Source organism: Spea bombifrons, chromosome 5, assembly GCF_027358695.1.
Source record: "Spea bombifrons isolate aSpeBom1 chromosome 5, aSpeBom1.2.pri, whole genome shotgun sequence".
NCBI lineage: Eukaryota > Metazoa > Chordata > Amphibia > Anura > Pelobatidae > Spea > Spea bombifrons.
This window is the reverse complement of record NC_071091.1, coordinates 108,475,108-108,498,706: the sequence shown is the minus strand read 5'-3', so window position 1 is coordinate 108,498,706 and position 23,599 is coordinate 108,475,108. Positions and strand designations below refer to the sequence as shown.

General features: G+C 46.5%; 2 protein-coding genes across 3 annotated transcripts in view; one reads left to right on the top strand and one right to left on the bottom strand.

The window, feature by feature from the left end:
* The first annotated feature begins 1,954 nt into the window (after nt 1-1,954).
* Nucleotides 1,955-15,995, top strand: LOC128496417 (ubiquitin carboxyl-terminal hydrolase CYLD-like). The gene is made up of 15 exons (XM_053466033.1): nt 1,955-2,028; nt 2,459-2,946; nt 3,219-3,497; nt 3,864-3,936; nt 4,873-5,069; nt 5,557-5,723; nt 6,958-7,101; nt 7,592-7,702; nt 8,065-8,156; nt 8,557-8,623; nt 8,725-8,857; nt 9,078-9,186; nt 9,520-9,638; nt 9,944-10,163; nt 14,986-15,995. The coding sequence occupies exons 2-15, from the start codon at nt 2,500-2,502 to the stop codon at nt 15,168-15,170; spliced, it is 2,343 nt and encodes a 780-aa protein (XP_053322008.1). The 5' UTR covers nt 1,955-2,028; nt 2,459-2,499; the 3' UTR covers nt 15,171-15,995.
* A 1,428-nt stretch (nt 15,996-17,423) lies between these two features.
* LOC128496415 (1-phosphatidylinositol 4,5-bisphosphate phosphodiesterase gamma-1-like) overlaps nt 17,424-23,599 on the bottom strand; it is a 28,792-nt gene continuing 22,616 nt past the window's right edge. The window contains exons 22-32 of one of the 2 annotated variants that reach the window (XM_053466030.1): nt 22,939-23,053; nt 22,743-22,827; nt 22,479-22,642; nt 21,183-21,279; nt 20,835-21,059; nt 20,414-20,562; nt 20,000-20,114; nt 19,394-19,555; nt 19,047-19,135; nt 18,500-18,684; nt 17,424-17,990 (exon numbers count right to left, since the gene is read on the bottom strand). In XM_053466030.1, coding sequence (XP_053322005.1) covers nt 17,939-17,990; nt 18,500-18,684; nt 19,047-19,135; nt 19,394-19,555; nt 20,000-20,114; nt 20,414-20,562; nt 20,835-21,059; nt 21,183-21,279; nt 22,479-22,642; nt 22,743-22,827; nt 22,939-23,053 — 1,438 coding nt within the window. In that variant the 3' untranslated portion in view covers nt 17,424-17,938. The remainder of the gene's footprint in view (nt 17,991-18,499; nt 18,685-19,046; nt 19,136-19,393; nt 19,556-19,999; nt 20,115-20,413; nt 20,563-20,834; nt 21,060-21,182; nt 21,280-22,478; nt 22,643-22,742; nt 22,828-22,938; nt 23,054-23,599) is intronic. The other variant, XM_053466031.1, reaches the window with a different exon arrangement.

Genomic DNA, 23,599 nt, shown 5'->3' with positions numbered 1-23,599 from the left:
TTAGGCTTCAGATTTTCTCGGTTTCCCTTCTTTACCTTCCCTTCTTTATCAGTGAGCACGCAATGTTATAGCTGGGCGACAGGGACTGCCCATCTTAGTCCAAAGACTAAGATATGAGACTTTACAGCACGAAGAATGGCAGACTAGACGGGCCGATCTGCTTGTATAAATTTGTAACGTCCAAAATGTTTTTTTGCCAAAAAATTCTAGGATTCCAAATTTAACATACATACTATACACGAAGAAGAGACCTAGATAGTCTCCAAAGCTTGCAATCTATTACATATCACCAATAAAGGGATCATCTTTACCAAATTTGATAAATTTGCAGCCTGCCATCTTTATTTGAAGGTGATACATTTTAGTCACCAACATCCCTAAAGTATAATGGAGGGTTACACGAGGTACAAGCAGCTCAGAGGTCTCCTCATCAAACACCAGCTGGTAATAAATAGAAATCACCTCATCCTGCATCCTCCCGTGTGCAGTACATGCAGCGACCAGGGGGTGGAGCCAGAGAGCAGCTCCCGGCTGTCATTGGTGTCGGTGACTTCCTGTCTGTGTCAGAAGCTTCAGCAGCCAAATCCCCAGCCTGGGAACCCCTGTATAGACTGTGAGTCCTTCCCCTACCCCCTGTATACACTGTGAGTCCTGCCCCTACCCCCTGTATACACTGTGAGTCCTGCCCCTACCCCCTGTATACAATGTGAGCCCTTCCTCTACCCCTGTATACACTGTGAGTCCTGCCCCTACCCCTGTATACACTGTGAGTCCTGCCCCTACCCCCTGTATACTCTGTGAGTCCTTCCCCTACCCCCTGTATACAATATGAGTCCTGCCCCTACCCCCTGTATACAATGTGAGTCCTGCCCCTACCCCCTGTATACACTGTGAGTGCTGCCCCTACCCCCTGTATACAATGTGAGTCCTGCCCCTACCCCCTGTATACACTGTGAGTCCTTCTTCTACCCCTGTATACACTGTGAGTCCTGCCCCTACCCCTGTATACACTGTGAGTCCTGCCCCTACCCCCTGTATACACTGTGAGTCCTGCCCCTACCCCTGTATACTCTGTGAGTCCTGCCCCTACCTCCTGTATACACTGTGAGTCCTGCCTCTACCCCCTGTATACACAGTGAGTCCTGCCCCTACCCCCTGTATACACTGTGAGTCCTGCCCCTACCCCCTGTATACACAGTGAGTGCTGCCCCTACCCCCTGTATACACTGTGAGTCCTGCCCCTACACCTGTATACACTGTGAGTCCTGCCCCTACCCCCTGTATACACTGTGAGTCCTGCCCCTACCCCCTGTATACACTGTGAGTCCTGCCCCTACCCCCTGTATACACTGTGAATCCTGCCCCTACCCCTGTATACACTGTAAGTCCTGCCCCTATCCCTGTATACTCTGTGAGTCCTGCCCTACCCCCTGTATACACTGTGAGTCCTGCCCCTACCCCCTGTATACACTGTGAGTCCTGCCCCTACCCCTGTATACTCTGTGAGTCCTGCCCTACCCCCTGTATACACTGTGAGTGCTGCCCCTACCCCTGTATACACTGTGAGTCCTGCCCCTACCCCTGTATACACTGTGAGTCCTGCCCCTACCCCTGTATACACTGTGAGTCCTGCCCCTACCCCTGTATACACTGTGAGTCCTGCCCCTACCCCTGTATACACTGTGAGTGCTGCCCCTACCCCTGTATATCTTGACTCTTACTTTCCCCTACTTACATCTCCTCTCTCATCTCTAAATACCCTCCTAACCTGAAAAGTAATGTTGGGTTCTGATTGGTTCATATGAGGGCCGAACTGCGGTAGCTTTACCATAAATGTTATTACAGGGGCCGCGGTTGGACAGCCACGGAGCCGCCGGCCTCCTCGTTTCCGTGATATCAGGCTGGAGTCTGAGCCACCTGCGAGTTACAAACATCCTTCCCTGGGAACGAGACGCTGACAACGTTGGTTGCTGCCGGTCGCTGTGAAGGCTGGGGATGATGTGATTTGCTGCTGAATGGCAGCTGGGGGTAAGTTCCAGTTTCTTTTCACTAGGTTCCTGCCCCCCAAAATCCTAAATTCTAGGTCAGCCTAGACTAGAGTTCAGACCTTAACCAGTCGTTGGTCTCGTCTTAAATTCAGGAGCCGTATGTCTACCCCACGCATGTTTAATACCCTCACTGTATTACCCTCTACCACCTCTGCTGGGAGGCTGTTCCACTTATGTACCACCCTCTCTGTAAAGTAAAACGTCCTTACATTCCATCGAAGCCCCCGACCCGCTGGTTTTAGGTTTCACAGACAGGACTCATTCCCAGTTACGATAAATGGCCCAGCCGGACGCACTGGTTTAATGGGTTAGGGATTATTGACTGGTGGCTTGTTGTGCAGCGAGAGGATTAGAGGAATTACTGACACAGATACCGCCGGCGTCACGTTAACCGAGCCTCATTTCTCCAGCACTCTGTGGGGCATTATCCGCTGAGTAAGTAGCCGGAAACATGGCCGGAGAGACGGGCGACCCCCTCATGTACTTCATCCTGACGGACGCCTTCTCGGCGGGGTCCCGGGTGACGGAGGCCGGCAGACTCTGCTGCGTGACCGAGGAGGATTATCTCCAGCAAGTGGCCGAGGACCAGCACCGGCCGCGCGGCTGTCTCAGTGTCACCGTGATCGGCGACGACGCTGCGGGCGAGGTGGACGTCAACGCGCTGCAGCCCCTCCACAGAAAGATGGCGTCTCTCCTGCTGGCGGTGGCCGATCCCACCGAACGGCTCGGCTGCTTCCTGGAGAGGGGTCTCCTGGAGCAGGCCGCGCGGGCAGAGGTCGGGCAGTGGGTCCTGGTGGAACACGAGCGCCAGCTCTTCCCTGCCCTCCTGCGCCACGTGGGGAGCGTTCTGGACAGCAGCTCCCTACTCCCCCCCGTCTACTTTGGTGTCGAATTAGAGGTGAGTAGAAGTTTCATTGTAGCTGCATTTCCAGGGGGTCTTCGTAGTCCCCCATTTAACAAGAGGCACATCGCGCTGCTCACCACCATGTGTGTTAATATTATGGAACGAAAAGCTTTTTCTGCACTGAGAGGGTGGTAGATAAGTGGAGAAGTCTCCCAGCAGAGGTGGTAGCGGGGATTTAAACATGCATGGGACAGGCTTATGGCTGGGTTCTGTTGTTCTAACGTGTCCCTACTCTACCCACCCCTCTAATGCCCCGTGTCACGTAGGGCGATGGAGAAGGAAGAGGGGAAAATGATGGAACCTACAAAGGAGTGACGTTCTTCAAGTGTAAAAAGAACAGCGGCCTCTTCCTGCCGTTCAACAAGGTCCTCTTCTCGGGAAGCCTGCATGTGGACGATGGGGAGAGGCAGCCCTCGCACGCCGACCAGCAGAGCTCCGTGAATCCCGGGGAGAAAGTGGTGTACTACGTCGAGGACTCCTTGAAGCGAGGCACCATTATAGTTACGAGCGACGAGGCGTCTAACGGCTTCGTGGAGGTGCTACCGGTGAGGGCTTCTTTCTCGGCCTCTTCTGTCGGTCGGTGGAATCTCTTGTATCTTTTGGCACGGCTCCTTATTCCCTAAATTCCCTTTTCTTGGCCAAGTTCCCGGTCCGTGGAGTAAAATCAACCAAGATCAGGACGGGCCGGGGGGCCAATGGGGGCCGATGGAGTTTCATGGAAGGAAATGAATATATATTCGAGTAAATTTATTGCCGATAGAACCTCATTTCATGAGCATTCCGAGAAGCAAACTTGTAGGAGACGCGATCATAACTTCATAAAGCCTGATTTTAGTGAAAAAGTCCTGAGGTTTGAAGCTGTGTTACTCTGCCTTTGGCTCTCTTTTTGATCTTATTATATGGGTTTTCAGGAAGAGGGATCTCCGGAAGGTCTCCTGAAGCTCCCCCTGGACTCGCTTCTGAAGGAGGAGGCTGTATCTGGAGGTAGGAAGGAGGCCGATTCTCCTACGCGACACCTAATATTTTTATTTATTTATTAAAAAAAAACCCATAATCCTATTTATTACATAATTTATTTCAACCAAACTTTCTTAACAAAATTAACGTCTACAAACAGATCATTATTTACTCGATCGCCGGACGCTTAATTTCTAGAGGCCGATGACGTTTAATTGTTTAATTTTCTTGGTTCCTGAGATGGCGCCTGCTTCCGGATCCTGAAATCATGTTTATTTAGGATGCGTTTTGACCTATACGCAGTGCTAGTAACGTTACAGATACGCGTATAGAGCAAATACCTTTTATCCGGTACGTTGGTGTGTCGGGATATAATAACGTGCATGGCCGCTGCGTACGTATTAACCTTCACATCACCCACAGCTTGAAGATATTCCCATCATGCCCCTGAGTTGACTTTGTCAAGTGTGTCCTTTTGATGGAATGAGGCAGCTTTGATGAGTGCCGAGAATGTTTACCCCCTTTGCCTCTTTATGCATCGTCCCGGTTGCAGGGCAGATGATGCTGCTGATCCGTCCGGGATGGATCAGCAGCTTCTCCTACTATTTGTAAATAGTTTCAAAAAAGATCAGATCGCAGGGATCGGTACATGGAGTAGGCAGCCTAAAACGGCTCCTTGCTGCCGGGCCATCTGTAGTAGTAAAAAACAATATATATATAACATATCATCTATGTATATAATATGTGTATAATATGTATATAATATATAATCTATGTATATAATATGTGTATATATATGTATATAATGTATATATATATACTTGGGGTTCCCTCGCATTACACGGGCACGATGTGAGACGGAATGTGCCGTGTTAGAGAGTTAATACAGAAGGGCTGATAGGGTTTATATGTGGCCCCTGGGCCATACGCAGCGCTGACAATATCGGCCTGTTTGTTTGGAAGGTAACGATATCGTGGACTGGAACATCAGCCCTGTCGCCGGCGGTAGCGGCCACAACGGCAGTGACCTTGCGCAGAGACCCCTAGAACTCTCATCCGTGGTACAGATTGAGTATAAAGCGGGAGAGATGATCTATGGGATTATTCGGTGGATGGGTTATCTGCCCAATGTGGAGGAGGAGATGGTTGGCGTGGAGCTGGTGAGTCCAAATGTTGTCTCCCTGCGTAGACCCCGTGTGAGGGGAGCAGTCAGACCCCCTTGCTAGCAATGTGGGGGTTACATTGGATTTAAGCAGATAAGAGGCGTTCAGTCCATCTATTCTGCCTGCTTTTCCTTCTGAAGTGTAAAGTAACCTTTTTTGGTTCTTATACATATGCTTATGCGTATCTTACATTTTTTAATTCTACTACTGTATTACCCTCTACCACTTCTGCTGGCAGGCCATTGCACTTATCTACCCCCCCCCAATAATGGAAAACATCCTTCCATCCCATCTCAGTCTCTGATCCTCTAGGTTTAGATTTTGGTCTCTTGTTGTTTGAAATAAACCCCCCTCCCGTCCTTCATTAAACCCCTTTATGTATTTAAATCTCTCTCTCCCAGAATTACATCCCAAGTGCGTTGCTTTACACTTCTCAACGTTAAACTGCGGCTGCCCGGTGATCCGTGCCTCTTAATTCCAACAGGAGGAAGACAAAGGGCACACGGATGGATGCTGGCAGAACCGCCAATATTTCGTGTGCCCACCCAAACGAGGCATTTTTGTGAAGCTGAGAGCCTGCTGGCCCGACAAACGTTTCCTGAACAGTAGAGACCCCCCTGCGAAAAGCCCGGAGCATGCGCCACGCGGTGAGTCCTCCCCAGGTAAGGGCAGGATGAGTGTTTGAGGAGTGGGTATCTGTCACTGATTTATGTCCTTGTCAGGGGAAGCCATGTGCCCCTAGAGGTCCCACCCATTATACAGCGCTACGGAATATGATGGCGATATATAAAACAATTCATGATAATCATACTATTTATAGTGTTTTAATGCCACATGACTTACAAAGCATTGTATAAAACACAGAGTTTGACTCTTCTTGCCCTTAAATTACTTGCCAGAGAGTTTAAATGTCTCATAGAATGTCTTATAATCAGACCTCCGGGTCCAGGGAGTGGGGTCTTGACACGCCCACTCCCCGCCCATTTTCCCTTTAAATGTGGGTGTTCCTGACATCAGCGGGACCTCCCACTGACATCAGGGGACCTCCCGCTGATGTCACAGGACCGCCCGCTGACATCACGAGACCGCCCGCTGATGTCAGTGGGCAGTCCTGGCCGCATCCTGTAAGGGAAGGCTCCGGTTAACCCCCGGTATGGTTATGATATGCTTGGGATGTCGCTGCAGAAACTTAAGCCGCTGCTTCCATTGCAGTAAAGTTTTCGGCAGCCCGCATTTATTTTCCAAAAGGTTTCTAAACAAATATTGTTGCCGTTTCTTACGCTTCTTCCAATCGTGTCATACTCATTACCTTAGCATTGAGTGCAACTGTTATGCATTAATGTGTCAGGACAGTGAGTTTAATGTAACAGGGCAGGGAGTTTAATGTAACAGGGCAGGGAGTTTAATGTAACAGGGCAGGGAGTTTAATGTAACAGGGCAGGGAGTTTAATGTAACAGGACAGTGAGTTTAATGTAACAGGACAGTGAGTTTAATGTAACAGGGCAGGGAGTTTAATGTAACAGGGCAGGGAGTTTAATGTAACAGGACAGTGAGTTTAATGTAACAGGACAGTGAGTTTAATGTAACAGGGCCGTGAGTTTAATGTAACAGGGCAGGGAGTTTAATGTAACAGGACAGTGAGTTTAATGTAACAGGGCAGTGACAGTGAGTTCTGTCTTTTTCCTGAAGGTGCAGCGAGTGTGAGTGTGTGAGGGTCTCAGTAGAGCTTTAGTTAGCTGAGATACCGCTGAATTGTTACCATGCCCTCCTTGCAAATACATTGGGGGGATTCTGCAGAATTTAGGATTTCCCCAAATCAGTGCTCAGAATCCACCTCCTGATGCGTTTCAGAATCCGGGGGTATTTGCGTGATTACCGTCTTAGTTCTTGTTTGTCAGGTACAGATGACAAAGTCATGGAGGGGGTCCCACCATTGCAGGGCACCGTTGCTGTAGATGTTCTTCTGGGCAGAATGAAAGGCATCCAGGGTCACTGCAACTCCTGCTACATGGACGCTGCCCTCTTCAGGTACCTGCGGGAATTACAGCACTGCTGTTTTTGCTTTTGAAAGAAAAGCCAATTTTTTCCATTAAAATAACATGAAATGGATCAGAAATCCAGCGCAGACGGGGTTAATGTTGTAAATGACTATTGTAGCTGGAAACGGCGGCAGCAGATTTTACGAAAGGAACAGAGCTTTCATTCTCTTTTTTTTTTTAAAGTTATTTATTTATTTTTGAAATAATCGGTTTTATGCTTTGAGAATAATTTTGCTGAATTCTTGCTGAATAAGGTTTGTTTTCTGATTATTTGGTTGTTCCTTTGGGATCAGCATAAATAAACGCAATATGTTGGCAGAACCAAAAATAGCTTAATTTAAAAAAAAAAGGAGTAGCATCAAAAGTAAGCAGGGTCATTTTTTAACCCCCACAATGCTGTATCTTTATATTTAACACTTTATTATAAATTATCTGTAAATATCTATATTTTTCTGTTGATGCCCCCCGTCTCCCCCCAGTCTCTTCTCGTGCAGCTCTGTCTTGGACTCTCTGCTTTTTAAACCGTCGTCCGTCCCCGACGGCCACATCCAGCGGATACTCCGGGAGAAGATAGTGAACCCCCTGCGCAGGTGCGAGCGCTCATTCACTAACCGGATGAGAAATAATATTTGGGGGGCATTACAGTCTAGGGGCAGATCGGCCCCCGAGGGCCGTTAGTGGTGGGTGCACAGCTTTACAGAACCACCACCACGGTGCTTCATGAAGAAGGGTCACCAAGTCGGCCCCCGTACCACCAACATATGATATGTGCCACTAGACAAATATCCAATGGTTTAGGCGCAATAATAACGTATAGAATTCACCCCCCGCTGCCATTTTTAGGCGAGGGGCTGTAATCATTGGCTGAGTTACCCTAGGGGTTTTGGGGGGGCTTTTTATCATGTGCAGCTGGCAGATCCCGCCCTGACCTTGTGCTTCGACCCCCCCGCAGGACCGGCTTTGTGTCGGCTGAGAGTGTGATGGTTCTGCGACAGCAGCTGAAGCAGGAGAGTCGGTGCCCCAGCTTCACCACCTCCGAGAAAGGTAAATGCGTTGGGGGCAAGAGACCACCCGCGCCCCAACACCTGAATAAACTATTGGGGCACAAGAAGAAGCGCCGTCTGTGATCCCCAAATCCCCCCTAGAAGTAATTATTTAAGAGAATGCTTAATTGTCATGTGACACTAAAACAGGTGGCGATAGGTCGTTGCCGTAGAAGCAGAAAAAGGCTTCTCTTCAGTTCCCATGACAACGATGTATCGCTCTAATAGACATGCCAGACACAGACGGAGGCCTCCAACCTCCCGCTAGGGCGTAAATGGGACAAAAATAAGAACTTTGTTATAATTTATTTATAAAACCGATCTATTATTTTATAATATTTTGGATTAGTTTAAGTTTTTAGTAAATCTGTTCCTGTCCTGATTTATTTAACCCTCTCCAGACCCTGAAGAGTTCCTGAATGTGATCATGAGCCGGATTCTGGGCTTGGAGCCTCTCCTGAAGCTACAGTGAGTTTACCGGGGAGGAATAACGGATCCGGACGGGGCTTAGCGTACAGACGGGGCGAGGGCTGGGGTGCATGGTGTAAAGAAGCGCCTTTTCTCTGCAGGTCTGAGGGCCAGAAGGTGCAGGATTGTTACTGTTACCAGATATTCCTGGAGCAGCAGCCGGAGATGACCGTGCCCAGCGTCCAGCAGCTTCTGGAACATTCTTTCCACCATTCTAACCTCAAGCTGGCCGAGGTGAGAGCGCCCGGCGCCTGCTCCGCCGTATTGCCATGACAACCGGCGGGTCTTCACCATGAAACCATTGCTTTAAAGGGAACGTATCGCTGCGCATGGCCGGGTCAGAGAGCGTGGGGGCGGCGCGGAACGTTCTAGGTGAATGCGACCCGGGAACGCGGTTTCTAGACTCGGCCGACGAGCCGCCGGGGGCTAACGGATTTCTCTGTCTGTCTTTCAGGTCCCCTCCTGCTTCATAATCCAGACGCCCCGCTTCGGGAAGGATTACAAGATGTTCAGTAAAATCATCCCGTCGCTGGAGCTCGACGTCACCGACCTGCTGCAGGACAGTGAGTGGCACTCACACTCGGGCGGACACTCGGCCATTATATCCACTTCAATACATGGGCGCCCCCCCCCTTCGCATGGGCGGGATTCTGCTTAATACCCCCCCCATATGCATTTGCCCCTTTGACCGCTCTGTGGGGCATCACTCTGTCTCTTTATACAGGTTGCCCTGCGGCCCCCGTGGAAGCTGTAGGGTGGGCTTATTATAGGGGTCCTTGCTTAACTCTTTCGTTGCTGTATTTTGCACCTTAGGAGGAAGGACTTTAAAGTTAGGGAGGATTTATCAGCGGCGATTTAACCGTTTGTGCATTTTCTGCCCCGTTTTGCCCCGGCAGGCCCCAGAGAGTGCGTGGTGTGCGGGCGTCTGGCCACCCGGGAATGTGCCGAGTGCTTCACCGACGTCATCCTCTCGGACTCCGGCCTCAAGCAGTACTGCGACGTGTGCGCCAAACAGGTCAGTCACGTGTATCGCGTGTTGGGGGGACAGGAGCCGTGTGCTGTGTGCTGTGGGTAGAGCGTGTAGCGTGTCTGCAGGCTGTCGCGATAAGCATTCCATTCCCCTTTCAGCAGCTTGTGAAACGTTTCTCTTTCGGGCACTAAATTAGATTGTAAGCTCTGCGGGGGAGGCTGGGTCTGTACATTGTACCCGTTTAGTGGGTGGTGGGGAGAGCATGCTCTAGGCTCGCGCCGACACCTTTTAAAGGGGACAGATGGCCATCCTGTGTCTGACGCTCAGTTATTTATTCCGCCCCTGTTAAGGTGCATTCACATCAGAAGCGCAGGAGTCACAGGTTAACGCAGCTCGGGGTCCCCGACGGCTTTGGGGAGATGCGGAGCGAGGGTCCCGGCCACGTCCCACGAGAGACGCTCGAGCTGTTTGGCGTCTTGTGCATCGAGACCAGCCATTACGTCTCGTTCGTGAAATACGGACCCGAGAAGGGAAGCTGGATGTTTTTTGACAGCATGGCGGATCGTTACGGTGAGAACGCCGCCGCGGGGGAGGGGCACGGAGATGATTCGTTACTGATTCATATATCGCCGTCATACTCCGCAGCGCTGTACAATGTGTGTTATTATTATTTATATATCGCCGTCATACTCCGCAGCGCTGTACAATGTGTGTTATTATTATTTATATATCGCCATCATACTCCGCAGCGCTGTACAATGTGTGTTATTATTATTTATATATCGCCGTCATACTCCGCAGCGCTGTACAATGTGTGTTATTATTATTTATATATCGCCGTCATACTCCGCAGCGCTGTACAATGTGTGTTATTATTATTTATATATCGCCGTCATACTCCGCAGCGTTGTACAATGTGTGTTATTATTATTTATATATCACCGTCATACTCCGCAGCGCTGTACAATGTGTGTTATTATTATTTATATATCGCCGTCATACTCCGCAGCGCTGTACAATGTGTGTTATTATTATTTATATATCGCCGTCATACTCCGCAGCGCTGTACAATGTGTGTTATTATTATTATTTATATATCGCCGTCATACTCCGCAGCGCTGTACAATGTGTGTTATTATTATTTATATATCGCCGTCATACTCCGCAGCGCTGTACAATGTGTGTTATTATTATTATTTATATATCGCCGTCATACTCCGCAGCGCTGTACAATGTGTGTTATTATTATTTATATATCGCCATCATACTCCGCAGCGCTGTACAATGTGTTATTATTATTTATATATCGCCGTCATACTCCGCAGCGCTGTACAATGTGTGTTATTATTATTTATATATCGCCGTCATACTCCGCAGCGCTGTACAATGTGTTATTATTTATATATCGCCGTCATACTCCGCAGCGCTGTACAATGTGTGTTATTATTATTTATATATCACCGTCATACTCCGCAGCGCTGTACAATGTGTTATTATTATTTATATATCGCCGTCATACTCCGCAGCGCTGTACAATGTGTGTTATTATTATTATTTATATATCGTCGTCATACTCCGCAGCGCTGTACAATGTGTGTTATTATTATTTATATATCGCCGTCATACTCCGCAGCGCTGTACAATGTGTTATTATTATTTATATATCGCTGTCATACTCCGCAGCGCTGTACAATGTGTGTTATTATTATTTATATATCGCCGTCATACTCCGCAGCGCTGTACAATGTGTGTTATTATTATTTATATATCACCGTCATACTCCGCAGCGCTGTACAATGTGTGTTATTATTATTTATATATCACCGTCATACTCCGCAGCGCTGTACAATGTGTGTTATTATTATTTATATATCGCCATCATACTCCGCAGCGCTGTACAATGTGTGTTATTATTATTTATATATCGCCATCATACTCCGCAGCGCTGTACAATGTGTTATTATTTATATATCGCCGTCATACTCCGCAGCGCTGTACAATGTGTGTTATTATTATTTATATATCGCCGTCATACTCCGCAGCGCTGTACAATGTGTGTTATTATTATTTATATATCGCCGTCATACTCCGCAGCGCTGTACAATGTGTGTTATTATTATTTATATATCGCCGTCATACTCCGCAGCGCTGTACAATGTGTGTTATTATTATTTATATATCACCGTCATACTCCGCAGCGCTGTACAATGTGTGTTATTATTATTTATATATCGCCGTCATACTCCGCAGCGCTGTACAATGTGTTATTATTATTATTTATATATCGCCGTCATACTCCGCAGCGCTGTACAATGTGTTATTATTATTATTTATATATCACCGTCATACTCCGCAGCGCTGTACAATGTGTGTTATTATTATTTATATATCGCCGTCATACTCCGCAGCGCTGTACAATGTGTTATTATTATTATTTATATATCGCCATCATACTCCACAGCGTTGTACAATGTGTGTTATTATTATTTATATATCGCCGTCATACTCCGCAGCGCTGTACAATGTGTGTTATTATTATTATTTATATATCGCCGTCATACTCCGCAGCGCTGTACAATGTGTGTTATTATTATTTATATATCGCTGTCATACTCCGCAGCGCTGTACAATGTGTGTTATTATTATTTATATATCGCCGTCATACTCCACAGCGTTGTACAATGTGTTATTATTATTTATATATCGCCGTCATACTCTGCAGCGCTGTACAATGTGTGTTATTATTATTATTTATATATCACCGTCATACTCCGCAGCGCTGTACAATGTGTGTTATTATTATTTATATATCGCCGTCATACTCCGCAGCGCTGTACAATGTGTGTTATTATTATTATTTATATATCGCCGTCATACTCCGCAGCGCTGTACAATGTGTGTTATTATTATTTATATATCGCCGTCATACTCCGCAGCGCTGTACAATGTGTGTTATTATTATTATTTATATATCGCCGTCATACTCCGCAGCGCTGTACAATGTGTGTTATTATTATTTATATATCGCCGTCATACTCCGCAGCGCTGTACAATGTGTTATTATTATTATTTATATATCGCCATCATACTCCACAGCGTTGTACAATGTGTGTTATTATTATTTATATATCGCCGTCATACTCCGCAGCGCTGTACAATGTGTGTTATTATTATTTATATATCGCCGTCATACTCCGCAGCGCTGTACAATGTGTGTTATTATTATTTATATATCACCGTCATACTCCGCAGCGCTGTACAATGTGTTATTATTATTTATATATCGCCGTCATACTCCGCAGCGCTGTACAATGTGTGTTATTATTATTTATATATCGCCGTCATACTCCGCAGCGCTGTACAATGTGTTATTATTATTTATATATCGCCGTCATACTCCGCAGCGCTGTACAATGTGTGTTATTATTATTTATATATCGCCGTTATACTCCGCAGCGCTGTACAATGTGTGTTATTATTATTATTTATATATCGCCGTCATACTCCGCAGCGCTGTACAATGTGTGTTATTATTATTATTTATATATCGCCGTCATACTCCGCAGCGCTGTACAATGTGTGTTATTATTATTATTTATATATCGCCGTCATACTCCGCAGCGCTGTACAATGTGTTATTATTTATATATTATATATCGCCGTCATACTCCGCAGCGCTGTACAATGTGTTATTATTATTATTTATATATCGCCGTCATACTCCGCAGCGCTGTACAATGTGTGTTATTATTATTTATATATCGCCGTCATACTCCGCAGCGCTGTACAATGTGTTATTATTTATATATTATATATCGCCGTCATACTCCGCAGCGTTGTACAATGTGTTATTATTATTATTTATATATCGCCATCATACTCCACAGCGTTGTACAATGTGTGTTATTATTATTTATATATCGCCGTCATACTCCACAGCGTTGTACAATGTGTGTTATTATTATTTATATATCGCCGTCATACTCCGCAGCGCTGTACAATGTGTGTTATTATTATTTATATATCGCCGTCATACTCCGCAGCGCTGTACAATGTGTTATTATTATTTATATATCGCCGTCATACTCCGCAGCGCTGTACAATGTGTGTTATTATTATTATTTATATATCGCCGTCATACTCCGCAGCGCTGTACAATGTGTTATTATTATTTATATATCGCCGTCATACTCCGCAGCGCTGTACAATGTGTGTTATTATTATTTATATATCACCGTCATACTCCGCAGCGCTGTACAATGTGTTATTATTATTTATATATCGCCGTCATACTCCGCAGCGCTGTACAATGTGTGTTATTATTATTTATATATCGCCGTCATACTCCGCAGCGCTGTACAATGTGTTATTATTATTTATATATCGCCGTCATACTCCGCAGCGCTGTACAATGTGTTATTATTATTATTTATATATCGTCGTCATACTCCGCAGCGCTGTACAATGTGTTATTATTATTTATATATCGCCGTCATACTCCGCAGCGCTGTACAATGTGTTATTATTATTTATATATCGCCGTCATACTCCGCAGCGCTGTACAATGTGTGTTATTATTATTTATATATCGCCGTTATACTCCGCAGCGCTGTACAATGTGTGTTATTATTATTATTTATATATCGCCGTCATACTCCGCAGCGCTGTACAATGTGTGTTATTATTATTATTTATATATCGCCGTCATACTCCGCAGCGCTGTACAATGTGTGTTATTATTATTTATATATCGCCGTCATACTCCGCAGCGCTGTACAATGTGTGTTATTATTATTTATACATCGCCGTCATACTCCGCAGCGCTGTACAATGTGTTATTATTATTTATATATCGCCGTCATACTCCGCAGCGCTGTACAATGTGTTATTATTATTTATATATCGCCGTCATACTCCGCAGCGCTGTACAATGTGTGTTATTATTATTTATATATCGGCGTCATACTCCGCAGCGCTGTACAATGTGTGTTATTATTATTTATATATCGCCTTCATACTCCGCAGCGCTGTACAATGTGTGTTATTATTATTTATATATCACCGTCATACTCCGCAGCGCTGTACAATGTGTTATTATTATTTATATATCGCCGTCATACTCCGCAGCGCTGTACAATGTGTGTTATTATTATTTATATATCGCCGTCATACTCCGCAGCGCTGTACAATGTGTTATTATTTATATATTATATATCGCCGTCATACTCCGCAGCGCTGTACAATGTGTGTTATTATTATTTATATATCGCCGTCATACTCCGCAGCGCTGTACAATGTGTTATTATTTATATATTATATATTATTATTAATATTATTGATTTATTCAATAATAACGAGAGAAAACTTTTTTTCCTCCCCTTTTTGCTAACAGGTGGTGAAGAAGGTTACAATATTCCGGAGGTCAGTCTGTGCCCAGAGGTGGCCACTTACCTGGCTGCTCCATTGAGGGATCTCTCCAATCAGAACCCCAGGGATATGAGAGGCGTGGCCAAGCGACTCTTCTGCGACGCCTACATGTATATGTACCAGAGCAGGCGGATGGCCATGTATAAGTGACCCGCCGCGGGTGCCCAACGGCATCACAGAGCCCTCCGTCCGGCGGAACGACTTACTGGCCCGGAATGGGGCGGTGATGGACATGCGCGTCCTCTACATGTAGCCGCCATACTTGCGGAATCAACCAAAGGAGGCTTCACACCAAAGTGGGCTTTATTATCCTAATAATATGAAGGGGCGTCTGTGAAGTTTGCTAATTTTTTAATCGGCTGAGAAGTTTAAATTATATTTTTAATATTTCCTGAAAAGCTGATTAACCCTTCATGGTTCTATACCTGAAAATACCCCCCCTTCAACGTACGGGTAACCCCAGACCCCTCCCAATCCTCATCGGACGCCCTTTCTTGTTCACCCAGCCTGGACACTCCTGTTTCGTTCACCCTGATTGGATGCCCCAGTTTTCATCGATCTCGCTAAATTATCTAGTCTCGCGCCCCCTGATTGGATGCTCCAGCTTCCATTGTTCTAACTGGATTATCTTGTCTAGTTCACCCTGATTGGTTGCTTCTGTTTAAATAGTTCTGATGATATTTTGTGGCGTGCACCCTGATTGGATGCTCCAGTGTCCATTGTTCTGACTCAGTTACCTGGTCTCCTTTACCCTGATTGGACGCCTCGTGTCTCTGTTGTCCCAATGAGGTTGTAGCAGGAGGTCTGGAGACTGACGAGGCTTCTCTCGGGGATGTGAGATTTCTCCGTATTGATTATCTGTGGCGGTTTTTCTCTCTCTACGTTTATCGTTTATTGGTTACCCGCTTTATCGTTTCTCAGGGATTTCCGATGGATATTTTCCTTATTTAAGATGAAATAAAAGACACAAAGTAAGCAGACGAGCCGCTCCTTCCTGACAGCGACCGAGGAGAGGAAAGCCAGGGGCTTTCAATGATTTCAAACGGCTCGGTGATGGGGGCAATATTCAAGACGCGGGGCAACAAGATGCGGGGTGCAAGTTATTCATTTAGACGGTTCTATAAATCTGCCATATACGGCGCTCGGCGTACTCCTGTTTGCCCCTCATTAGCCGAGGGCCGGTGCAATAAGATAATACTGCAGGGGCAGAAGGTACCCCGTGATGGGGTATCCACCCAGCTCCCTTATTGCATATATCACCGCAGTATCCGGACCAGGCCCACGGCCCCCGGAATCACCCCTCTGTAGGGCATTCGCTCCAGCTGCGGATCCTGGAGGGGCAGGAATGGTGTCTATAGAAGGAAGCAATGGCTGGGGGAGGGGTAGTTACACAGCTATAATCAAGTTATAGTTATGATGTCATATTTAAAAAAAAAAAAAAAAGAATTCACCCAAAAATGACTATAAATGGGTTAACCTGATGCACTTTAACGGGGCTTTTAGGGCTGTAGAAACCCTCATACCCAGCAAACACTCTGACCTCCTTGAAAAGAGGGGAAGGAGAGAGGGGCATCAGGGGTTTGGGGCCCAGAGGGACTGGCCATACCAAACAGGGACACTTGGCAGTTATGCATTACAGATAGCCCTGTAAAATGTGTAGTTAATGGGGTGACTCACTGGATAAACCCCGATAATTACACATTTTCATGAATATATTCGATTCATCGGTTTATACCTTAATCTCTTCCGTCTATTTTGTGAACCGACGATGTGACCTTATCAGGGTCTCTAAACTGACACCCCCCAGCCCCCCCGGGGGAGGCGTCACGGGCTGTGCTAAGGGGCTTTTAACAGACCATCTCCTGTTTTACCCCCTCGCTGGCTTCAGGACCCTGAACATTAGTGCTGACACCCTTGGGGCAATATGGGGGCAGATCCTCAGGTGTTTTACCCCAGTCTCAGAGTCCTGGGGTGAAGGGGCAGATTCTCAGGGTCACAGAGTCTGGAGCCGACTCCTTCGTATTCTCTGATTTAATGATATCTGAGTGTCCTGATGGGTGCTTTTCTCCCTGCTTTATCACAGCTGGGATCCCTGCTTGAATGCAGGTTGAATACAGATAAAGCTGCACACCTTTCTACTTTGGCTCAGGATCGTAACCCACTTCCCAGGTAACACACCCTGTCCCACCGGAGCCACCCTGACCCTCAGCAATGGGGCACGCCTGTCCCCACCCACATCACACCTGTCCCCACCCACACCACACCTATCCCCACCCACACCACACCTGTCCCCGCCCACAGTCCCTTGTCACTTGGCATTAAATATCTAAAGGAAGTAAATCATTCAGTTAGGTGGCGGCTGAGGGTGATGAGTGTAGATAAATGCGTCAGTGCGACGGCATATAATACTTAAATATAGATTTTATTTATATCTTTTGTAATACTTATTACTTTGTTTATATAGTTTAAGAACATCAGAGCAAAATATCCCGTTAAGACACATCCCCACGTGTGTGGCACGCGGAGCGGCCCACGGGCCGGGGACGCTGTCCGTGGCCACATACTAAAGGCCGGTGCTTCCAAAGGCATCACTGGAGCCCCGCGGCAGCCATGTGCAATGCCGTGCCGCAGGGTATCGCACTGCAACGATCTGCTCACCCCTTGACATCTTGCCACGCTAAGGCCATACATCCACGTGTTAAGTCTAGGATTCTAGGTATGTGTTATAACACGCGTGTATACGCAAACCTGCAACATGCATGTAACATACTAGCTGTACCACAGATATTGTATTATATGCATGTACCCCGTGGGGTAATTTTTTGGTGTGCGTTGCCGGTACAGCCGGTATATTGCCGGCGTTCTCCCGTCTGTCGGTGGCACCGGTGAGCGGGGGATGGGAGCGATCGGCGCACACGTCAGTTCCTCTTATCCATTTGCTGTCGTTCTCTCTTCTTCTTTTCCATTAACCTGCGGACAAGAAGTTGGAGAGGGAGCAGTCGTGAGCAGTCGAGTTAAAAAGTTGTGGGCAAACAAGTTTAATAAATTATAATAGGCGAGAGTGCAGCAAGTTTAATGTAAAGGGGCAGCAGGTTTAAGGTAAGAGTACAGCAAGTTTACAGTAAGTGTGCAGCAGATTTTATATGAGTCCAGCAAGTTTAATGTAAAAGTCCATTAAGTTTAATGTAAGAGTCCAGCAAGTTTAAAGTAAGTGTGTAACATATTTAATATAAGAGTCCAGCAAGTTTAATGTAAAGAGGCAGAAGTTTAATGTAAGAGTTCGGCAAGTTTACAGTATGTTTGCAGCAGATTTAATATGAGTCCAGCAAGTTTAATGTAAAAGTCCATTAAGTTTAAGGTAAGACTGTAGCAAGTTTAATGCATCTGGGACATCAAAATGAAAGTGTTGAAGTCACCGTCCACGCAGCGGCAGGAACCAGGGAGGGATTCTGTTCGATGTCCGAGGACAGGTTGCTTACTTCCTATTGCGCACTTCGGTCAGCTCGAGGAGTCGCTCCTGCGCAGCCCGTAGCTCGTCCAGCCGCTGCTGGTAGCGCAGGTCGCAGTTATTGACGCGTTCGTAGCTGGACACCTGGCTGGAAAGCTCGCTGGCTCGGTCTCGTAGCTGCTGGATGGATGTGTACAGGTCCTCATCGTCTTCCTCCTGCAGCCAACACAGGGATCAGTACTACAGTAACCCCCCCTACACACACACCGGGGTGGGCACCGCACTGCGGATGGTCTCTGCAGTAATAACTGCAGACATTAAAGGGCCCTGCTTTGTACCACTGCTTCTGACTCTAAGGTGGTAGGTAAGTGGAACAGCCTCTCAGCAGAAGTGGTAGAGGTTAATACAGTAAGGGTATTAAACATGCATGGGGTAGACATACGGCTCCTGAATCTAAGACGAGACCAACGACTGATTAAGGTTTGAGTCTCTACAGCAGGAGAAACAGGGGACTAGACGGGGGCCGATCTGCAGTTGGGTTCTGGGTTTAAAGCAGCAGAGGCGGCGCTCAGTGTTACCTTTGCGTTAACGATTTCTATGTGCACCAGCAGGGCGGCGAGCTCGAGGTCTTCGCTGTAACTGTTCTTCAGAGGCACAGAGCGGTAACCTGGAAAAAGTGCAGGAAGATCCTGAATATCAGAGCCGGTCCGGCCGAGTCGGTCGCTTGGGATGCAAAACATCTGTTAGTTCCCCTGATATCACGCGTTATTACCCCGGACGAGCCCGGCGCGCGGGGACGGTTTGTGTTAATGACACGGATACACCTCACAACTCCCATTACCCTCAGCCGTCCACCATCCGTATAGGAGAAGTGAACGCTGAGCCCTTGGTGCGCACAGAGGGGCCGCGGTGCGGTGGCTCCCACCTGTTTTCAGGCCCTTGACGGGGAACGTGGCTTGCGCCAGGAAATTGGGGTCGCTGAACATGTCCTCCTCGTAGACGACGAAGCGCAGGAAGGCAAACTCTGGGTTATTGATGTCAAAAACAAACTGCTTCATGGTCCAGACGGGGTTCAAACCGTTATCCGCTGCAACGAGGAGAAGAATCCCACCGATATTATATCATATAGATTATACAGATTTACATACAGTATAGGATATACTCCATTACCCGATATATATATATATATAGGATATAGCATGCTCTGGTCACACTGCACACGACTTAATGTGAAGGTCCAATCAAATTGCAGGCGCTGCAGTCTGATTGGACCGTCGTGTTACGCCCGGCACAACCGGCAATGGCCCCAATGAGCTGCTGTTCTGTCAACAAAAGGTAGGGAGAGAGGGGAAAGAGAAGAAGAGGGAGAAAAAAAAGAGAAGAAAGAGATTAAGAGAGAAGAAAAGCAATAGAGGAGAGTGAGAAGAAAGTGAAGGAGAGAAGAAAGGGAAAGAGAAGAAAGGGGGACAGACGTTCTTCTGTTCCGGATCGCCCCCGACGGCCTCCCCGCCGGGTCGTTGGTGACACGCACCTACAACCTCGCTCTTGTTTTTGCTGCAGTCGAATTCCGAGCCGCAGACCTCCACTTCCACGAACGGGCAGACGATGCTCCGGCCGTTTTTGGGCAGGTGTCGGGCCCCCAGGATCTGAAAGAAGAGATTATCACAGAAACGGAAAGCTTCTTCTGGGGGAACATCCTCTCAGGCCGGGTCTGCGACTCCTGTTGTATCTATAAGTTTATCTTTATAATTTAACTATTTATTAAAAGTGTACAGCGCCGCAGACTATGTTAGCGCTTATTAAGTAAAGAATCATAATAATAAAGTATTTCTGTAAAAATAATAGTGTAAATAGTCATTTTATATGGTCACATGACCCAGTTTAATAAACCTGAATTAAATCCTTCTGATTGCCCAATGGTGAGCCGTAACGGTGCGGAGTGTACCTGGATCTGCGCTGTGATTGGCTCAATGATTTTAAGGCTGTTTTTATCAAATGGGTCAAACAGATCGTCCCGCATGATGTCCGGCTGCAGCACGTAACCGCTCTGCCCCCCGAGCATGAAGAGCGCCTGGTTCAGCTGCATCGGCTTATCTGAAAAGAGACGATAAAACATAGAAATGGCGGATCGGCCCTCATCCGGCCCCCGTCTAGTCGCCCGTTTCTCCTGCTGTTAAAAACCTCAATCAGTCGTTGGTCTCGTCTTAGATTCAGGAGCCGTATGTCTATCCCACGCATGTTTAATTCCCTCACTGTATTACCGTCTACCACCTCTGCTGGGAGGCTGTTCCACTTGATCTGATATCTGATACAATACCACAAACACATCGCCCAGCGCGTGGATCAGCATGTAACTACAGAACTACCTGGCGTCTGGAAGTTCAAGGCCACGAGCTGGCTGCCGCAGATCCACATGGGCAGAGGGTCGTAGTTGGAGGAGTCCAGCCGCTGCCCCTTGGGGTAGACGCGGCTCAGCTGGCGCCGGTTGTACTGCAGGAACTTCTTGCCTTTGCTGCGGTTGGCGTATTTTTCTGCCTTGGTCTCGGGGAACGAAGACATGTCTCTGTAACAGGCCTTCTCCGTGCCGATCTCTGAGCGGGCGAAACAAATCACACCTTAGTCTTTGGGCTCACTGTATTACCCTCTACCACTTCTGCTGGGAGGCTGTTCCACTTATTCATGATTCTTCATGTCTCATATAAACAAACTCTTACTTTCTTCATCGAAAGGCACCGGCCGGCAGTACACGACCAGCTCGGACAACTCCAACGCAATTTTTTTCCTCCGTTCCATGATTTTTCCTTCCTGCATCTGGGAAATTCCATAAAAAGTAGCAAAATAACTCAATATAAAATGATCCAGCGGAATAAATGGTTAGCCCCCCCCCGTTATTATATATATAATATTCTAATATTAATTCTATTATATCATTCTATTGATTAATATTAATATATTATAAGAAAATAATGATAAATATTTATTATAATTGGAATAATTTATACTAAGTGAAGCTTTAGAAACAAAAGAAATGGAGCCTCCTAAATAGGGAATTTCTGAAGTTACCGCGGTAACAGGAAAGCGGTATGAGACGCATTCCCAAGATTGTAAAACTTAACTGTTTATGGAACCTTCAAGAAATAATTACAAAAAAAAAAAAAAAAAAAATTTATAATAAAAAATAATAATGTAATAAAATAATTAATTATGGTACCATAATAATAATAGTAATAATAATAATAAATACATAATAAAATAATTAATAAAAAATAAAGAAATATCTAACAAAAAATACATGATACCGTAATAAGAATAATAGTAATAATACATAAGAAAAAAACATTAAAAAAATAATAAAACAAATATAAAAAAAGAATAAAAATAATTTTATTAAAGGTTTAAATAGCAATGACCTTTAAAAACCGAAGCATTCGAAATATTATTCGTAGGACTGCTGAAACTATTTAGGAAAATGTGCCTCATTTATTATTTTTCAGGGAACGCTTTAATGTCCTGTGACACAAAGGCAGGCACTGATAGGTTGTTGCCGTGGAAACTGAAAGGGCGTCTTAAAAGTTACATTGTTACAGTTATGTGATTGTTTCATTGAGAGAATCCAATTTTGATGATTCCAAAAAGGAGTAGCCCCAGATATCAGCTTACAAGGGGCAAGAAGGGAAATGTATGATTCCCGGGGTAATATAGAAACCCACTACCCGCCGGCAGGTCGGCCCCATCCGGCCCCCGTCTAGTCGCCCGTTTCTCCAGCTGTAACGACTCAAACCTTAATCAGTCGTTGGTCTCGTCTTAGATTCAGGAGCCGTATGTCTATCCCATGCATGTTTAATACCCTCACTGTATTACCCTCTACCACTTCTGCTGGGAGGCCGCTCCACTGATTTATTCATATATCCCATGCATGTTTAAATCCTCTCACAGTATTAGCCTCTACCAAAATTAGCAGTGATTTGGGGAACCCCCAGAGACGTTGGGGAGACCTCCACGGGACCTACCCGGGCGTCTGCGTTCTGCGTGGCCTCCCGGATTTTAGAGATCCAGTCGTTGAGCTCCTCCTGAGTGTCGGCCGCCACGTCCAGCGCCTGAGAGGGGTGAGACATCTGCTGGGAGTGGATGGTGAAGACGTACGGCCTGGAGCTTCTTCCTTCCTTCGATAAGACTGAACACGACAGAGAGGGAGAGTTGGCACCGACCTACCACTTCTGCTAGGAGGCTGCGCCACTTATCTACCACCCTCTCAGCAAAGAGCCCCCACTCACCAATGTGGCAGGAAGGCACGTCTATAAACCCCTTCAGAAAGTTCCCCAGGGGGCTATTTTCTGCCGACTGGCCAAAAAATAACGACTGGAGAAAAGCGAGAGAGAGAGAGATTAGTGGGAAGCGGCAGAACCCCACAGATACACCGAGCCGCTGCACTCATTCCGACTCCCATCACTCACAGCCGTTAGCAATTACCCCACACTGGTGACTCACGGCATCGTCCTGGTCTGGAGTCGAAGTGCTGCTCATCTCCTCCACGTAATTTGAGGGGAACCAAAGCTGCCGTTTACCTCCGTAGTCCCCCCGCCACCTAATAAAAAACGTGGCACAGGTTAGAGCTCCTCCCACTCTCTGCCACCGCAGCAGCTCATTCCACGCAGAATCGTGCTCTGCAGCACCGCTTTCCAGGCCTCCCCTTATTTTACACAATCTGCTTCCAACTTATTGCCACGGGTAAGTTCGGGATATCCCGGCACAACGCGCCCGCCTCTTGGGGCCCCTATAAAAGCATTGGCTTCAAAATCAAGACTGTCCTGTTTGAAGCGGGGAAAATGGGAGGTATGCCCCAAAGTTAGGGGGTTGAATGTTTCCTGAGTTAGCGAGTCCTTATCAGAGTTACTGATCTTTAGTTACAAACTGGCTGAAAGATTTTAACGCCTAACTGGGTGGATAAGTGGAACAGCCTCCCAGCAGAAGTGGTAGAGGGTAATACAGTGAGGGTATTAAACATGCATGGGATAGACATACGGCTCCTGAATCTAAGACGAGACCAACGACTGATTAAGGTTTGAGTCGTTACAGAAGAGAATCGGGCAGAATAGACGGGGGCCGTAGGGGGCCGATCTGCTGCGAGGGG